We start from the raw sequence: 12,683 nt of genomic DNA, 5'->3' as shown, positions 1-12,683 counted from the left end.
AGGGATGTTTAAGGAGATGACTGGTAGTGGAGAAAAGAAGCCAGATGCCATCTTTGTGCTCCAGTGTCTTCTTGCAACCTTCAATGCAGTCAAAACTCTACAAGGACATGTGACATTTGAGGACGAATTATTTGACCATGTCAGCAGAAGTGGAATGCAGCAGGCAAGAGTAGCACAGGTAGCTGAACTTGCATGATTACCCAAGGTCAGTTCACATTAATATTGATTTATATGCTCCCGCTCAGATTAGCTAGTGCAAAGGAACTGTTCTGCGTGGGTGGGTGGCATACCCGCTAAGTCAACTAAATCTGAAGGACGTGCAATTCATCCCACCAAAATACCGCCTTGTGGAAGATTAAAATCTACCCAGTGTATATTACACCGTCACCTCTAGTGCAAGCAAGAACAACAGCTGTTTAATTTATTTTATATATAAAAGAGGAAACAGCAGTATTGTGTGGAGGAACCAAGAATAGTAGGTGTCACTGCTACCCCTTCGATTTCAATAGATTGGAAGAAGTACGTGCACACACACCGGACAGACGGTTTCAAAATTATTTATTTATTGTAAGATCTTTTCATTGTGATCTTTGCAGATGGCACAAGAGGGCTGATTTCCCGATCAAGCATAAAATCAGGGAGCGGTGAGCTTTCGCTTTCCTGATCCGCACTCTCTGCGAGCACCTAATCGGGGAATCAGCCCCCAGTTCTGAAGAGAAGCCAAATGTGCTAAAGGCGCCGAGATGAGACTGTCTCCCATTAATTACATTCCACCAATCTTCACGTGACAGCTCGAGGTTCCCTAGCGTCCTTGTGCTTCAATGGTTTTCACTTTAACAGTCTCCATTCTTCACTATCTTAACATCTTTATTGTATTCCCTGGGGGCAGAGGAAAATAAAACATTTTAAGTGAATGCATCTCCAACGGACTGGGATCAGAAGAGGACATAGATGAAATTGCAAACAATGACTATTGTTTAAGACAATGAACCTGAAAGTTTGCCAGCATAAAGTGGGGACAACCTTTTTTTTTTTTTAAAAAAAAGGCCAGAAAAATCGGACAGAAGCCGTTTTCTGTCCGTCATCTGCCCCAAAAGTTGATCCCCTTGAATTTCCTTATGTGATTTTGCTCTTCTGCCCGCTGAGACCCAATATATGTAAATGAAGGCCAGTGGCATTCCAGCCCTGAAATCCCCAAGCTCGCACTGGACTAGGTGGGTTGTAATTCTCATTCTAAGGTGCACAGTTGGAGCCAGGATCAGCCAAGATCAAAGAAAATTATTGAGGCCTTTGAGCCTGAAGATTGAAGTTTGAGTAGAAATGACTAACTGGGGACAACCTTTTTAGGGCATTGTGTTTTATTTTGTTACATTGAGCAGAGATAGCCTTCTGACTCCCTGCAGGAATGAGAGACCATTCGGAGATTTTAACCCCTCCCCATCCAGTGATGGGTTCCCAGAAGCAGGTAGGTCTTTCCCTTTGTATGCCAATAATGGGGGAAAAAATTGATCTTCACGAGCAACAACCCTTGAAGAACAGGATTCACAGGCCGATTAACAATCTGACAGGCCGCAATGTAAACTCTCCTTCCATGGCCGTAACCATCTTTATAACCAGCTGATAGTACAGTTAGACCTATATGGTGGGAATGTTTTATGATCTCCCACAACCCATATGATGGGGGGAGGGGGCACCCAGACCCACCAAATAAGAGTATCCCACTGGATGTCAACCCAGAATTCAAAGCTCTGGTCTCCACTCGCCTGGAGTAGGATTTAAACCCTACAGCTTCTGACTCAGAGGCAGGAATGCTACCACTGAGCCAAAGGCCCACGCCAGGCTCTGAGTGAAAAGTAGGAGTATGTGACCAGCCAAATGACTGATTTTCCTTTTGGCATCAGTCAGTATCAGGAACTGCCAAGTCAATTACCGTGTAGCAAAAATTCAGAATTTGGATGGTGCTGTTGAGATACTTCAACTGTTCCAACTGCCAAAAGCAGCCCCATTGCACTAGTGCGATTCCTCCTCCTCCCCCCCACCCTCACCATCCACAGTAGTAAAGTGCACAGGTTAAAAAAAGGGAAAAAACCATTGCAAGTTTAAAGACAAAGAAAGAATTCAGCTTGTTTCATAACCTCAGGACATTACAAAGCATTTCACAGCCAATGAAGTACTTTTTTGAAGTGTAGTCACTGTTGTAATGTCTGGAGTGGGACTTGAACCCACAACCTGCCAACTTAGAGGGACTGAGCCACAGCTGACCCTTTCCTTGGCAGTGAGCACAAAGATAATCAAACTCCTTTTGGTGGAAGGGGGAGAAACAAAAGGAGGCACTACTTAGAGATCTAAGAGGGATTTTTAGCACACAAAATGGGTGGGTTGGGAATGGGTGGGTTGGGGTGAAAATTTTTAAATTTTGAACCCTGACCACAAACTGTCTCCAATCTGCCCACTTCCTGGTTTTTAAATAGAGCTGGGACAAGGGGCGAGCAGATAACCCACTCCAAGGAGGCAGGTTGCAATTTAATTATGTTTAATGAGGTTGGCAGCCTCTGATTTAACCTGCTTTGTGGGTTTTACAGCAGGCAGCCGGGTTTCCCAGGCCTCGGGAAATCCGGCAGCGGAAGCAAGGGGAGGACAGCTTCGGGGAGAAGGTAAGCGTCTTCACAGCACTGCTTGTCGGCCAGGAGGCTCAGCAGAGCCTCCCCTTCACCCTAAAATCAGACACCCTTCTCCCATACAAAGACCCCCGGGGTCAGGGATGGGACCCCCCTCTCCCCTCTCCCCCCCCCCCCCCGCAGGGGTCGTGAATCAGATCTTCCTGGTCCTGCGGCCTGCTCCCCGTCCAACTGTAAGCCAGCCCTGTCAATCAGGCTGATGTCCGGGCAGGGAACCTGTCAAGGCCAAATGATGACCCCCCCCCACCCCCTAGATCAAAATCCTGGAACTCCATACCAAATACCATTGTGGGGGCACCTTCACCACATGGACTGCAGTGGTTCAAGAAGGTGGCTCACCGTCACCTTTTTAGGGCAACAAGTGCTGGTCTTGCTAGCAACGTCCATTTCCTGAAATTGAATTAAAAATTAAAAAAAATCTGGTTTCTTACCAATTGTGTAAGCACAGCATACACTCATTAGGGAACATTATGCCATTTGTTCCGCAGACTGGGTCCCGAACCCGTGAGCATACTGGTGCAGAGTACCCCACACAGTTAGGCTAAAACCAAAAATAGAAACATGTTCAGCAATACACAAAAAACTGGGATAAAGATCAACCTTCATGAACAATTTGAAAGCAGGCAGAGTATTACATTTAAAAAAGCCAGGAAAAGTCAGTTCCATTTAAAAAAATAACTCCGGTAAGGCAGCATCTGGAGAAACGGAAGCCAGTCAGTCAACGTCATGCCTTTAGATCCATCAACCACAACAACTTGCATTTACATAGGCCCAAAGGTTAGGGCCTAAAGAAAGACTTGCATTTATATAGCGCCTTTCACGACCACCGGGCGTCTCAAAGCCTTTTACAGTCAATTAAGTACTTTTGAAGTGGAGTCACTGTTGTAATGTGGGAAACACAGCAGCCAATTTGTGCACAGCAAGGTCCCACAAACTGCAATGTAATAATGACCAGATAATCTGTTTGAGCAATGTTGATTGAGGGATAAATATTGACCAGGACACCGGGGCTAACTCCCCTACTCTTCTTCGAAATAGCAGCCATGGGATCTTTTACATCCACCTGAGAGAGCAGACAGGGCCTCGGTATAACGTCTCATCCGAAAGTGCAGCACTCCCTCAGCACTGCACTGGAGTGTCAGCCGATGTGCTCAAGTCCCTGGAGTGGAACCCACAACCTTCTGACTCAGGTGAGTGCGCTACCAACTGAGCCACAGCTAACACCTAGGTAGCTAAAGGAACAGCCACCAATGGTGGAGCGAAAGAAATCGGGGATGCACAAGAGGCCAGAATTGGAGGAGTGCAGAGATCTTGGAGGGATGTAGGGCTAGAGGAGGTTCCAGAAATAGGGAGGGGCGAGGTCATGGAGGGATTTGAACACAAGGATAAAAATTTAAAAAATTGAGGCATTGTGAGACCTCAGTCCTGTTTTCTCCGCAGAGGCTGCTTGAGCTGCCGGGGAATTGCCAGAGTCTATAATTAAGGATAGGGTGACTGAACACCTCGAAAATTTTCAGTTGATCAGAGAGAGCCAGCATGGATCTATGAAAGGTAGGTCATGTGTGACTAAAGTAGTGGACAGGGGAATGTCTATGGATGTTATTTAGATGGACTTCCAGAAGGCATTTGATAAAGTCCCACCTAAGTAAAATCAAGGAAAACCCAAAGATGTTTTATAAATATATTAAGAGTAAGAGGATAACTAAAGAAAGGGTAGGGCCTATTAGAGGTCATGAGGGTAATTTGTGTGTGGAGGCGGGAGAAGTCGGTAGGGTTCTTAATGAATACTTTGCGTCTGTTTTCACAAAGGAGGGGGGCGAAGCAGACATTGCTATCAGGGAGGAGGAGTGTGAAATATTAGATGAAATAAACATAGTGAGAGAGGAAGTATTAAGGGGTTTAGCAGCTTTAAAAGTGGATAAATCCCCAGGCCCGGATGAAATGTATCCCAGGCTGATAAGCGAAGCAAAAGAGGAAATAGCAGAGGCCCTGACCATCATTTTCCAATCCTCTCTGGCTTCAGGTGTGGTACCAGAGGACTGTTAATGTGGTACCCTTGTTTAAAAAGGGAGATAAGGATAGACCGAGTAATTACAGGCCAGTCAGCCTAACCTCAGTGGTGGGAAAATTATTGGAAAGAATTCTGAAGGACAGGATAAATTTTCATTTAGAAAGACATGGATTAATCAAGGATAGTCAGCACGGGTTTGTTAAGGGAAGGTCATAGAGTCATAGAGTTATACAGCAAAGAAAGAGGCCCTTCGGCCCATCGTGTCTGCGCCGCCCATCCATCCCTGTCCAGTCTAATCCCATTTTCCAGCATTTGGTCCATAGCCTTGTATGCAATGGCATTTCAAGTGCTCATCCAAATGCTTCTTGAATGTTGTGAGGGTTCCTGCCTCCACCACCCTTTCAGGCATTGAGTTCCACATTCCAACCACCCTCTGGGTGAAAAAGTTCCTCCTCAAATCCCCTCTAAATCTCCTGCCCCTTACCCTGAATCTATGCCCCCTTGTTATTGACCCCCCCCACTAAGGGGAAAAGTTCCTCTTTATCTACCCTATCTATGCCCCTCATTATTTTGTACACCTCAATCAGGTCCCCCCTCAGCCTTCTCTGCTCCAAGGAAAACAACTCCAGCCTGTCCAGCCTCTCTTCATAGCTGAGGCGCTCCATCCCAGGTAACATCCTGGTGAATCTTCTCTGCACCCTCTCCAAAGCAATCACATCCTTCCTATAGTGAGGCGACCAGAACTGCACACAGTACTCCAGCTGTGGCCTCACCAGCGTTTTGTACAGCTCCATCATAACCTCCCTGCTCTTATATTCTATGCCTCGGCTAATGAAGGCAAGTATCCCATATGCCTTTTTAACCACCTTATCTACCTGCTCCGCTGCCTTCAGGGATCTATGTACATGTACACCAAGGTCCCTCTGACCCTCTGTACTTCCTAGGGTCCTACCACTCATTGTGTATTCCCTTGCCTTATTTGTCCGTCCAAAATGCATCACCTCGCACTTTTCAGGGTTAAATTCCATTTGCCACTTTTCCGCCCATCTGACCAACCCGTTTATATCGTCCTGTAGCCGGAGGCTTTCCTCCTCGCAATTTACCACCCCACCAATTTTCGTGTCATCTGCGAACTTACTGATCATACCTTTTACATTTTCATCCAAATCATTTATGTAGATCACAAACAATAAGGGACCCAGCACCGATCCCTGAGGTACCCCACTGGACACAGGTTTCCAGTCACAAAAGCAACCTTCGACCATCACCCTCTGCCTCCTGCCACTCAGCCAGTTTAGGATCCAACGCGCCAAGGCACCCTGGATCCCATGGGCTCTTACCTTCTTGACCAGTCTCCTATGCGGGACTTTGTCAAAAGCTTTACTGAAGTCCATGTACACCACATCCACAGCATTTCCCTCATCCACCCCACTAGTCACCCCCTCGAAAAATTCGATCAGATTTGTTAGACATGATTTACCCTTAACAAAGCCATGCTGACTATCCCCGATTAATCCTTGCCTCTCCAAGTGGAGATTAATTTTGTCCCTCAGAATTTTTTCCAATGATTTCCCCACCACAGATGTTAGACTCACTGGCCTGTAATTCCCTGGTTTATCCCTGCTACCCTTCTTGAATAATGGTACTACGTTAGCTGTTCTCCAGTCCTCTGGTACATCCCCTGTGGCCAGAGAGGTTCTGAAAATTAGTGTCAGAGCCCCTGCAATCTCCTCCCTTGCCTCCCACAGCAGCCTGGGATACATCTCGTCCGGGCCTGGGGATTTATCCACTTTTTGGCCCGCTAAAACCGCTAGCACCTCCTCCCTCTCGATGCTAATATGTTCAAGTATGTCACAGTCCCCTTGCCCGATTTCTATGTCTGCATCGTCTTTCTCCATAGTGAACACAGATGCAAAAAATTCATTTAAAACCCCGCCTACATCCTCTGGCTCTACACACAGATTGCCACTTTGGTCCCTAATGGGCCCTACCCTTTCCCTGGTTATCCTCTTGCCCTTAATATACTTATAAAACATCTTAGGATTTTCCTTTATTTTGCTCGCCAGTGTTATTTCATGGCCCCTCCTCGCCCTCCTAATTTCTTTTTTAAGTATGCCCCTGCACTTTTTATACTCCTCTAGGGCTTCTTCTGTCTTTAGTCTTTTGTAACTGCCAAAAGCCCCCCTCTTATTTCTAATGCATTTTTGTATATCCCTTGTCATCCAAGGTTCCCTTTGCTTGTTGGTCCCACCCTTGACCTTTACAGGAACATGTTGGCGCTGTACTCTCTCTATTTCCCTTCTGAAAGTCTCCCACTGTTTTGATGTGGATTTTCCTATAAGCAGCTGCTCCCAGTCCACTTTGGCCAGATCCTGCCTTATCATATTAAAATCGGCCTTCCCCCAATTTAGAACCCTTATTTCCGGGCCGTCTTTGTCTTTTTCCATGACCACCTTAAATCTCACCGAATTATGGTCACTGTCGCCAAAATGCTCTCCTACTGACACTTCCACCACTTGCCCGGCTACATTCCCCAGAATTAGGTCCAGTACCGCCCCCTCTCTTGTAGGACTTTCTACATGTTGGCTCAAAAAGCTCTCCTGGATGCACTTTAAGAATTCTGCACCCTCTAAGCCTTTCACACTCTGACTGTCCCAATTTATATTGGGGAAGTTGAAATCCCCCACTATTATTACCCTATTATTTTCGCACTTCTCGGAGATTTGCCTACATATCTGTTCCTCTATCTCCCCCTGACTGTTTGGGGGCCTATAGTACACTCCCAGCAAAGTGCTTGCCCCCTTTTTGTTTTTAAGTTCTACCCATATGGCCTCATTAGAGGAACCCGCTAATATATCATCCCTCCTTACAGCAGTAATTGACTCCTTAATTAATATTGCAACACCCCCTCCCCTTTTACACCCCCCTCTGTCTCGCCTGAAGATTCTATACCCCAGAATATTGAGCTGCCAGTCCTGACCCTCCCTCAACCATGTCTCCGTGATAGCAACAATATCGTACTCCCATGTGTTCAACAACAACTTCAGTTCATCCACCTTATTTGCAAGACTCCTTGCATTAAAATAAATGCCTTCCAGCCCTGCCATATTCTCTTTTGCCTTCACATATTTGCTCTGCCTTCCCAGCTGACTTGTTTTTCCCTCTGTATTTGGCCGTAAATCACCCCCTACTGTAGCTCCACTCTGTACCCCAACCCCCTGCCAAGTTAGTTTAAACCCTCCCCAGCAGTGCTAGCAAACCTCCCCGCAAGGATATTGGTTCCCCCCTGGTTCAGGTGTAAACCGTCCGACTTGTACAAGTCCCACCTTTCCCAGAAGCAGACCCAGTGATCCAGGAAACTAAAGCCCTCCCCCTTGCACCATCCCTTTAGCCACGCATTCATCTGTTCTATCTTCCTATTCCTATACTTACTAGCACGTGGCACCGGGAGTAATCCAGAGATTACAACCTTTGAGGTCCTGCTCCTTAATCCTTCACCTAGCTCCCTAAATTCTTGCTGCAGGACCTCATCCCTCTTTTTACCTATGTCGTTGGTACCAATGTGGACCACGACCACTGGCTGTTCTCCCTCCCCCTCCAGAATGCCCTGCAGCCGCTCAGTGACATCCTTGACCCTGGCACCAGGGAGGCAACAAACCATCCTGGATTCACGTCTACGGCCACAGAAACGCCTATCTGTTCCCCTTACTATAGAATCCCCTACCACTATTGCTCTCCCACTCTTTTTCCCCCCTTCCTGGGCAGCAGGAGCACCCCCAGTGCCAGGAAGTTGGCCGCTGCTGCCTTCCCCTGGTGAGTCATCCCCCTCAACAGTATCCAAAGCGGTATACTTGTTTGAAAGGGGGATGTCCGCAGGGGTTCCCTGCACTACCTGCCTGCCTTTGTTGCTCCGCCTGATGGTCACCCCCTGTGCTGCCCTACCCTGAGGCGTGCACAACTCGCTAAACGTGTTATCCACGAGCCTTTCAGCATCGCGCATGCTCCAAAATTCATCCACCCGCAGCTCGAGCGCCGCAATGCGGTCTACAAGTAGCTGCAGCTGGATGCATTTCCTGCACACATGGTCATCAGGGACACTGGCAGCATCCCTGACTTCCCACATAGAGCAGGAGGAGCAGAGCACGGGTCTGAACTCTCCTGCCATGACTTACCCCTTTAATTACTTAAAAAATTTATTCAATACCCCAGTTACAGGTATGCTCTAGGGCGCTTTATTTACCAACTATCCCCACTACACCACAGAAATTTAACACCACAGAATTCAAGCTTGTATTGAAAAAAGAGAAATACTCACCAACCAATCACCTACCTGCTCCCTGGTGACGTCACACACTGATTACTTTTTACCTCTCTCCCCGCTGCTGAGTTGGTGTGCCTCGCCTCTCTCCGGTTTTTATACCGGTCTCACCACACTGCTCCCGACTGGTCTCGGGCCTCGCTGGTCGCCGGGTTTTCTCCCGAGCTCCTCCTCGCTGCTCCCGCTGGTCCCGACTGGTCTCGGGCCTCGCCTCTCTCCGGTTTTTATACCGGTCTCACCACACTGCTCCCGACTGGTCTCGGGCCTCGCTGGTCGTCGGGTTTTCTCCCGAGCTCCTCCTCGCTGCTCCCGCTGGTCCCGACTGGTCTCGGGCCTCGCCTCTCTCCGGTTTTTATACCGGTCTCACCACACTGCTCCCGACTGGTCTCGGGCCTCGCTGGTCGCCGGGTTTTCTCCCGAGCTCCTCCTCGCTGCTCCCGCTGGTCCCGACTGGTCTCGGGCCTCGCCTCTCTCCGGTTTTTATACCGGTCTCACCACACTGCTCCCGACTGGTCTCGGGCCTCGCTGGTCGCCGGGTTTTCTCCCGAGCTCCTCCTCGCTGCTCCCGCTGGTCCCGACTGGTCTCGGGCCTCGCCTCTCTCCGGTTTTTATACCGGTCTCACCACACTACTCCCGACTGGTCTCGGGCCTCGCTGGTCGCCGGGTTTTCTCCCGAGCTCCTCCTCGCTGCTCCCGCTGGTCCCGACTGGTCTCGGGCCTCGCCTCTCTCCGGTTTTTATACCGGTCTCACCACACTGCTCCCGACTGGTCTCGGGCCTCGCTGGTCGCCGGGTTTTCTCCCGAGCTCCTCCTCGCTGCTCCCGCTGGTCCCGACTGGTCTCGGGCCTCGCCTCTCTCCGGTTTTTATACCGGTCTCACCACACTGCTCCCGACTGGTCTCGGGCCTCGCTGGTCGCTGGGTTTTCTCCCGAGCTCCTCCTCGCTGCTCCCGCTGGTCCCGACTGGTCTCGGGCCTCGCCTCTCTCCGGTTTTTATACCGGTCTCACCACACTGCTCCCGACTGGTCTCGGGCCTCGCTGGTCACCGGGTTTTCTCCCGAGCTCCTCCTCGCTGCTCCCGCTGGTCTGACAAACTTGATTGAATTTTTTGAAGAGGTAACAAGGAGGGTAGATGAGGGTAGTGCATTTGATGTAGTGTATATGGACTTTAGCAAGGCTTTTGATAAGGTTCCACATGGCAGACTGGTCACAAAGTTAAAAGCCCATGGGATCCAGGGCAAAGTGTCAAGTTGGATTCAAAACTGGCTCGGAGACAGGAAGCAGAGTGTAATGGTTGATGGGTGTTTTTGTGACTGGAAGGCTGTTTCCAGTGGGGTTCCGCAGGGCTCAGTACTAGGTCCCTTGCTTTTTGTGGTATATATCAATGATCTAGACTTGAATATAGGGGGTATGATTAAGAAGTTTGCAGATGATACTAAAATCGGCTGTGTGGTTGATACTGAAGAAGGAAGCTGTAGACTGCAGGAAGATATCAATAAATTGGTCAGGTGGGCAGAACAGTGGCAAATGGAATTCAATCTGGAGAAGTGTGAGGTGATGCATTTGGGGAGGGCTAACAAGGAAAGGGAATACACATTAAATGGTAGGACACTGAGTAGCGTAGAGGAACAAAGGGACCTTGGAGTGCATGTCCACAGATCCCTGAAGGTAGCAGGACAGATAGATAAGGTGGTTAAGAAGGCATAAGAAATGCTTGCCTTTATTAGGCGTGGCATAGAATACAAGAGCAGGGGGGTTATGCTTCAACTGTATAAAACACTAGTTAGGCCTCAGCTAGAGTACTGCGTGCAGTTCTGGTCACATTACAAGAAAGATGTGAGAGGGTACAGAGGAGATTTACAAGGATGTTGCCGGAAGTAGAGAATCTTAGCTATGAGGAAAGACTGGATAGACTGGGTTTGTTTTCGTTGGAACAGAGGAGGCTGAGGGGAGACCTTATTGAAGTGTATAAAATTATGAGGGGCCTAGCTAAAGTGGATAGGAAGGGCCTATTTCCCTTAGCAAGGGGTCAAAAACCAGGGGGCATAAATTTAAAGTAATTGGTGGAAAGTTTAGAGGGGATTTGAGGGGGAATTTCTTCACCCAGAGGCTTGTGGGGGTCTGGAACTCACTGCCTGAAAGGGTGGTAGAGGCAGAAACCCTAAACACATTTAAAAAGCACTTGGATGTGCACTTGCGATGCTGTAACCTGCAGGGCTATGGACCAAGAGCTGGGAAGTGGGATTAGGCTGGATAGCTCTTTGTTGGCCGGCGCGGATACGATGGGCCGAAATGGCTTCCTTCCATGCTGTAGCTTTCTATGATTAAGAGACTGTTTACTAAGGTAGAAGCCCATGGAATTGAAGGCAAATTATTAACCTGGTTAGGAAATTGGCTGAGTGGCAGGAGACAGAGAGTAAGGATAAATGGGTAGGTACTTAAATTGGCAAAATGTGACTAGTGGTGTCCTGCAGTGGTCGGTGTTGGGGCCTCAACTATTTACAGTATTTAGTCATATTCATAATGGCACAGAAGGCAGCCATTCAACCCAGAGTCCGTGCCAGCTCTCTGTAGAGCAATCCAGTCAATCCCATTCCCCCACTCTATTCCTGTAGCCCTGCAAGTTTATTTCCCTCAGGTGCCTATCCAGTCTCCCCTTGAAAACATTGAGTGTTTCCGCATCCACCACTTCTGTCGGCAGAGAGTTCAAAGTCCTCGCCACTTGCTGCGTAAATTTTTTTTCCCTCACATCCTCCCTGTAGCTCTTGCCCAAAACCTTATATCTGTGTCCCCTAGTGCTTGTACCACAACTAGTGGGAACAGCCTTACCCCATCTAGCCTATCCAAACCGGTCATAATCTTGGACACCTCTGAAATCACCCCTCAACCTCCTTTGCTCTAATGAAAACAAATTCAGCTTCTCCAACCTGTCCTTGTAGCTAAGATCCCCCACCCCCGGAACCATTCTGGTAAATCTCCTCTGCACCCTCTGAAGTGCCTTCACATCCTTCCTAAAGTGTGGTGACCAGAACTGGACGCAATACTCCAGTTGCGGCCTAACCAGCGCTTTATAAAGGTTCAGCATAAGTTCTCTACTTTTGTACTCAATACCTCTATTTATGAAGCCCAAGATCCCATATGCTTTGCTAACCACTCTCTCAATATGTCCCACCACCTTCAGGGACCTATGCACATTAACTCCCAGGTCCCTTTGTCCCTGCACACACTTTAAAACTGTGCCATTAAGCGTATATTGCACCTCCCTGTTCCTTCTGCCAAAATGCATCACCTCACACTTCTCTATTAAATTCCATCTGCCACTTGTCTGCCCATTCTGCTAGACTTTCTCTATCCTGTTGCAGTCAATTGGTATCATCCTCACTGTTTGCCATGCCCCCAAGTTTGGTGTCATCGGCAAATTTAGAAATTCTACTCTGGATTCCAATATCCAGGTCATTTATATATATCAAAAAGCAGTGGCCCCAGCACTGACCCTTGGGGAACACCACTGTTTACCATCCTCCAGTCTGAAAAACAGCCATTTACCACAACTCACTATTTTCATCCTTAAGCCAATTCCTTATCCAAGCTGCCACTGACCCACCTATTCCATAAGCCTCAATTTTGTTAACTAGTCTTCTATGTGGTACTTTGTCAAACACCTTCCAAAAATCCAT

At 48.2% G+C, this 12,683-nt stretch overlaps 1 protein-coding gene across 2 annotated transcripts in view; it reads right to left on the bottom strand.

Moving 5' to 3' along the window:
• Positions 1-541: 541 nt before the first annotated feature.
• LOC147124166 (trypsin inhibitor ClTI-1-like) overlaps positions 542-12,683 on the bottom strand; it is a 33,247-nt gene continuing 21,105 nt past the window's right edge. For both annotated transcript variants that reach the window (XM_085983122.1, XM_085983131.1), the window contains exons 3-4: positions 3,110-3,219; positions 542-879 (exon numbers count right to left, since the gene is read on the bottom strand). In XM_085983122.1, coding sequence (XP_085839248.1) covers positions 834-879; positions 3,110-3,219 — 156 coding nt within the window. In that variant the 3' untranslated portion in view covers positions 542-833. The remainder of the gene's footprint in view (positions 880-3,109; positions 3,220-12,683) is intronic.

Source organism: Somniosus microcephalus, chromosome 1 (assembly GCF_052327205.1).
Source record: "Somniosus microcephalus isolate GS21.2 chromosome 1, FLI_Smic_1.0, whole genome shotgun sequence".
NCBI lineage: Eukaryota > Metazoa > Chordata > Chondrichthyes > Squaliformes > Somniosidae > Somniosus > Somniosus microcephalus.
The sequence above is the reverse complement of the archived record's forward strand: the minus strand, read 5'-3'. Positions and strand labels throughout refer to the sequence as shown.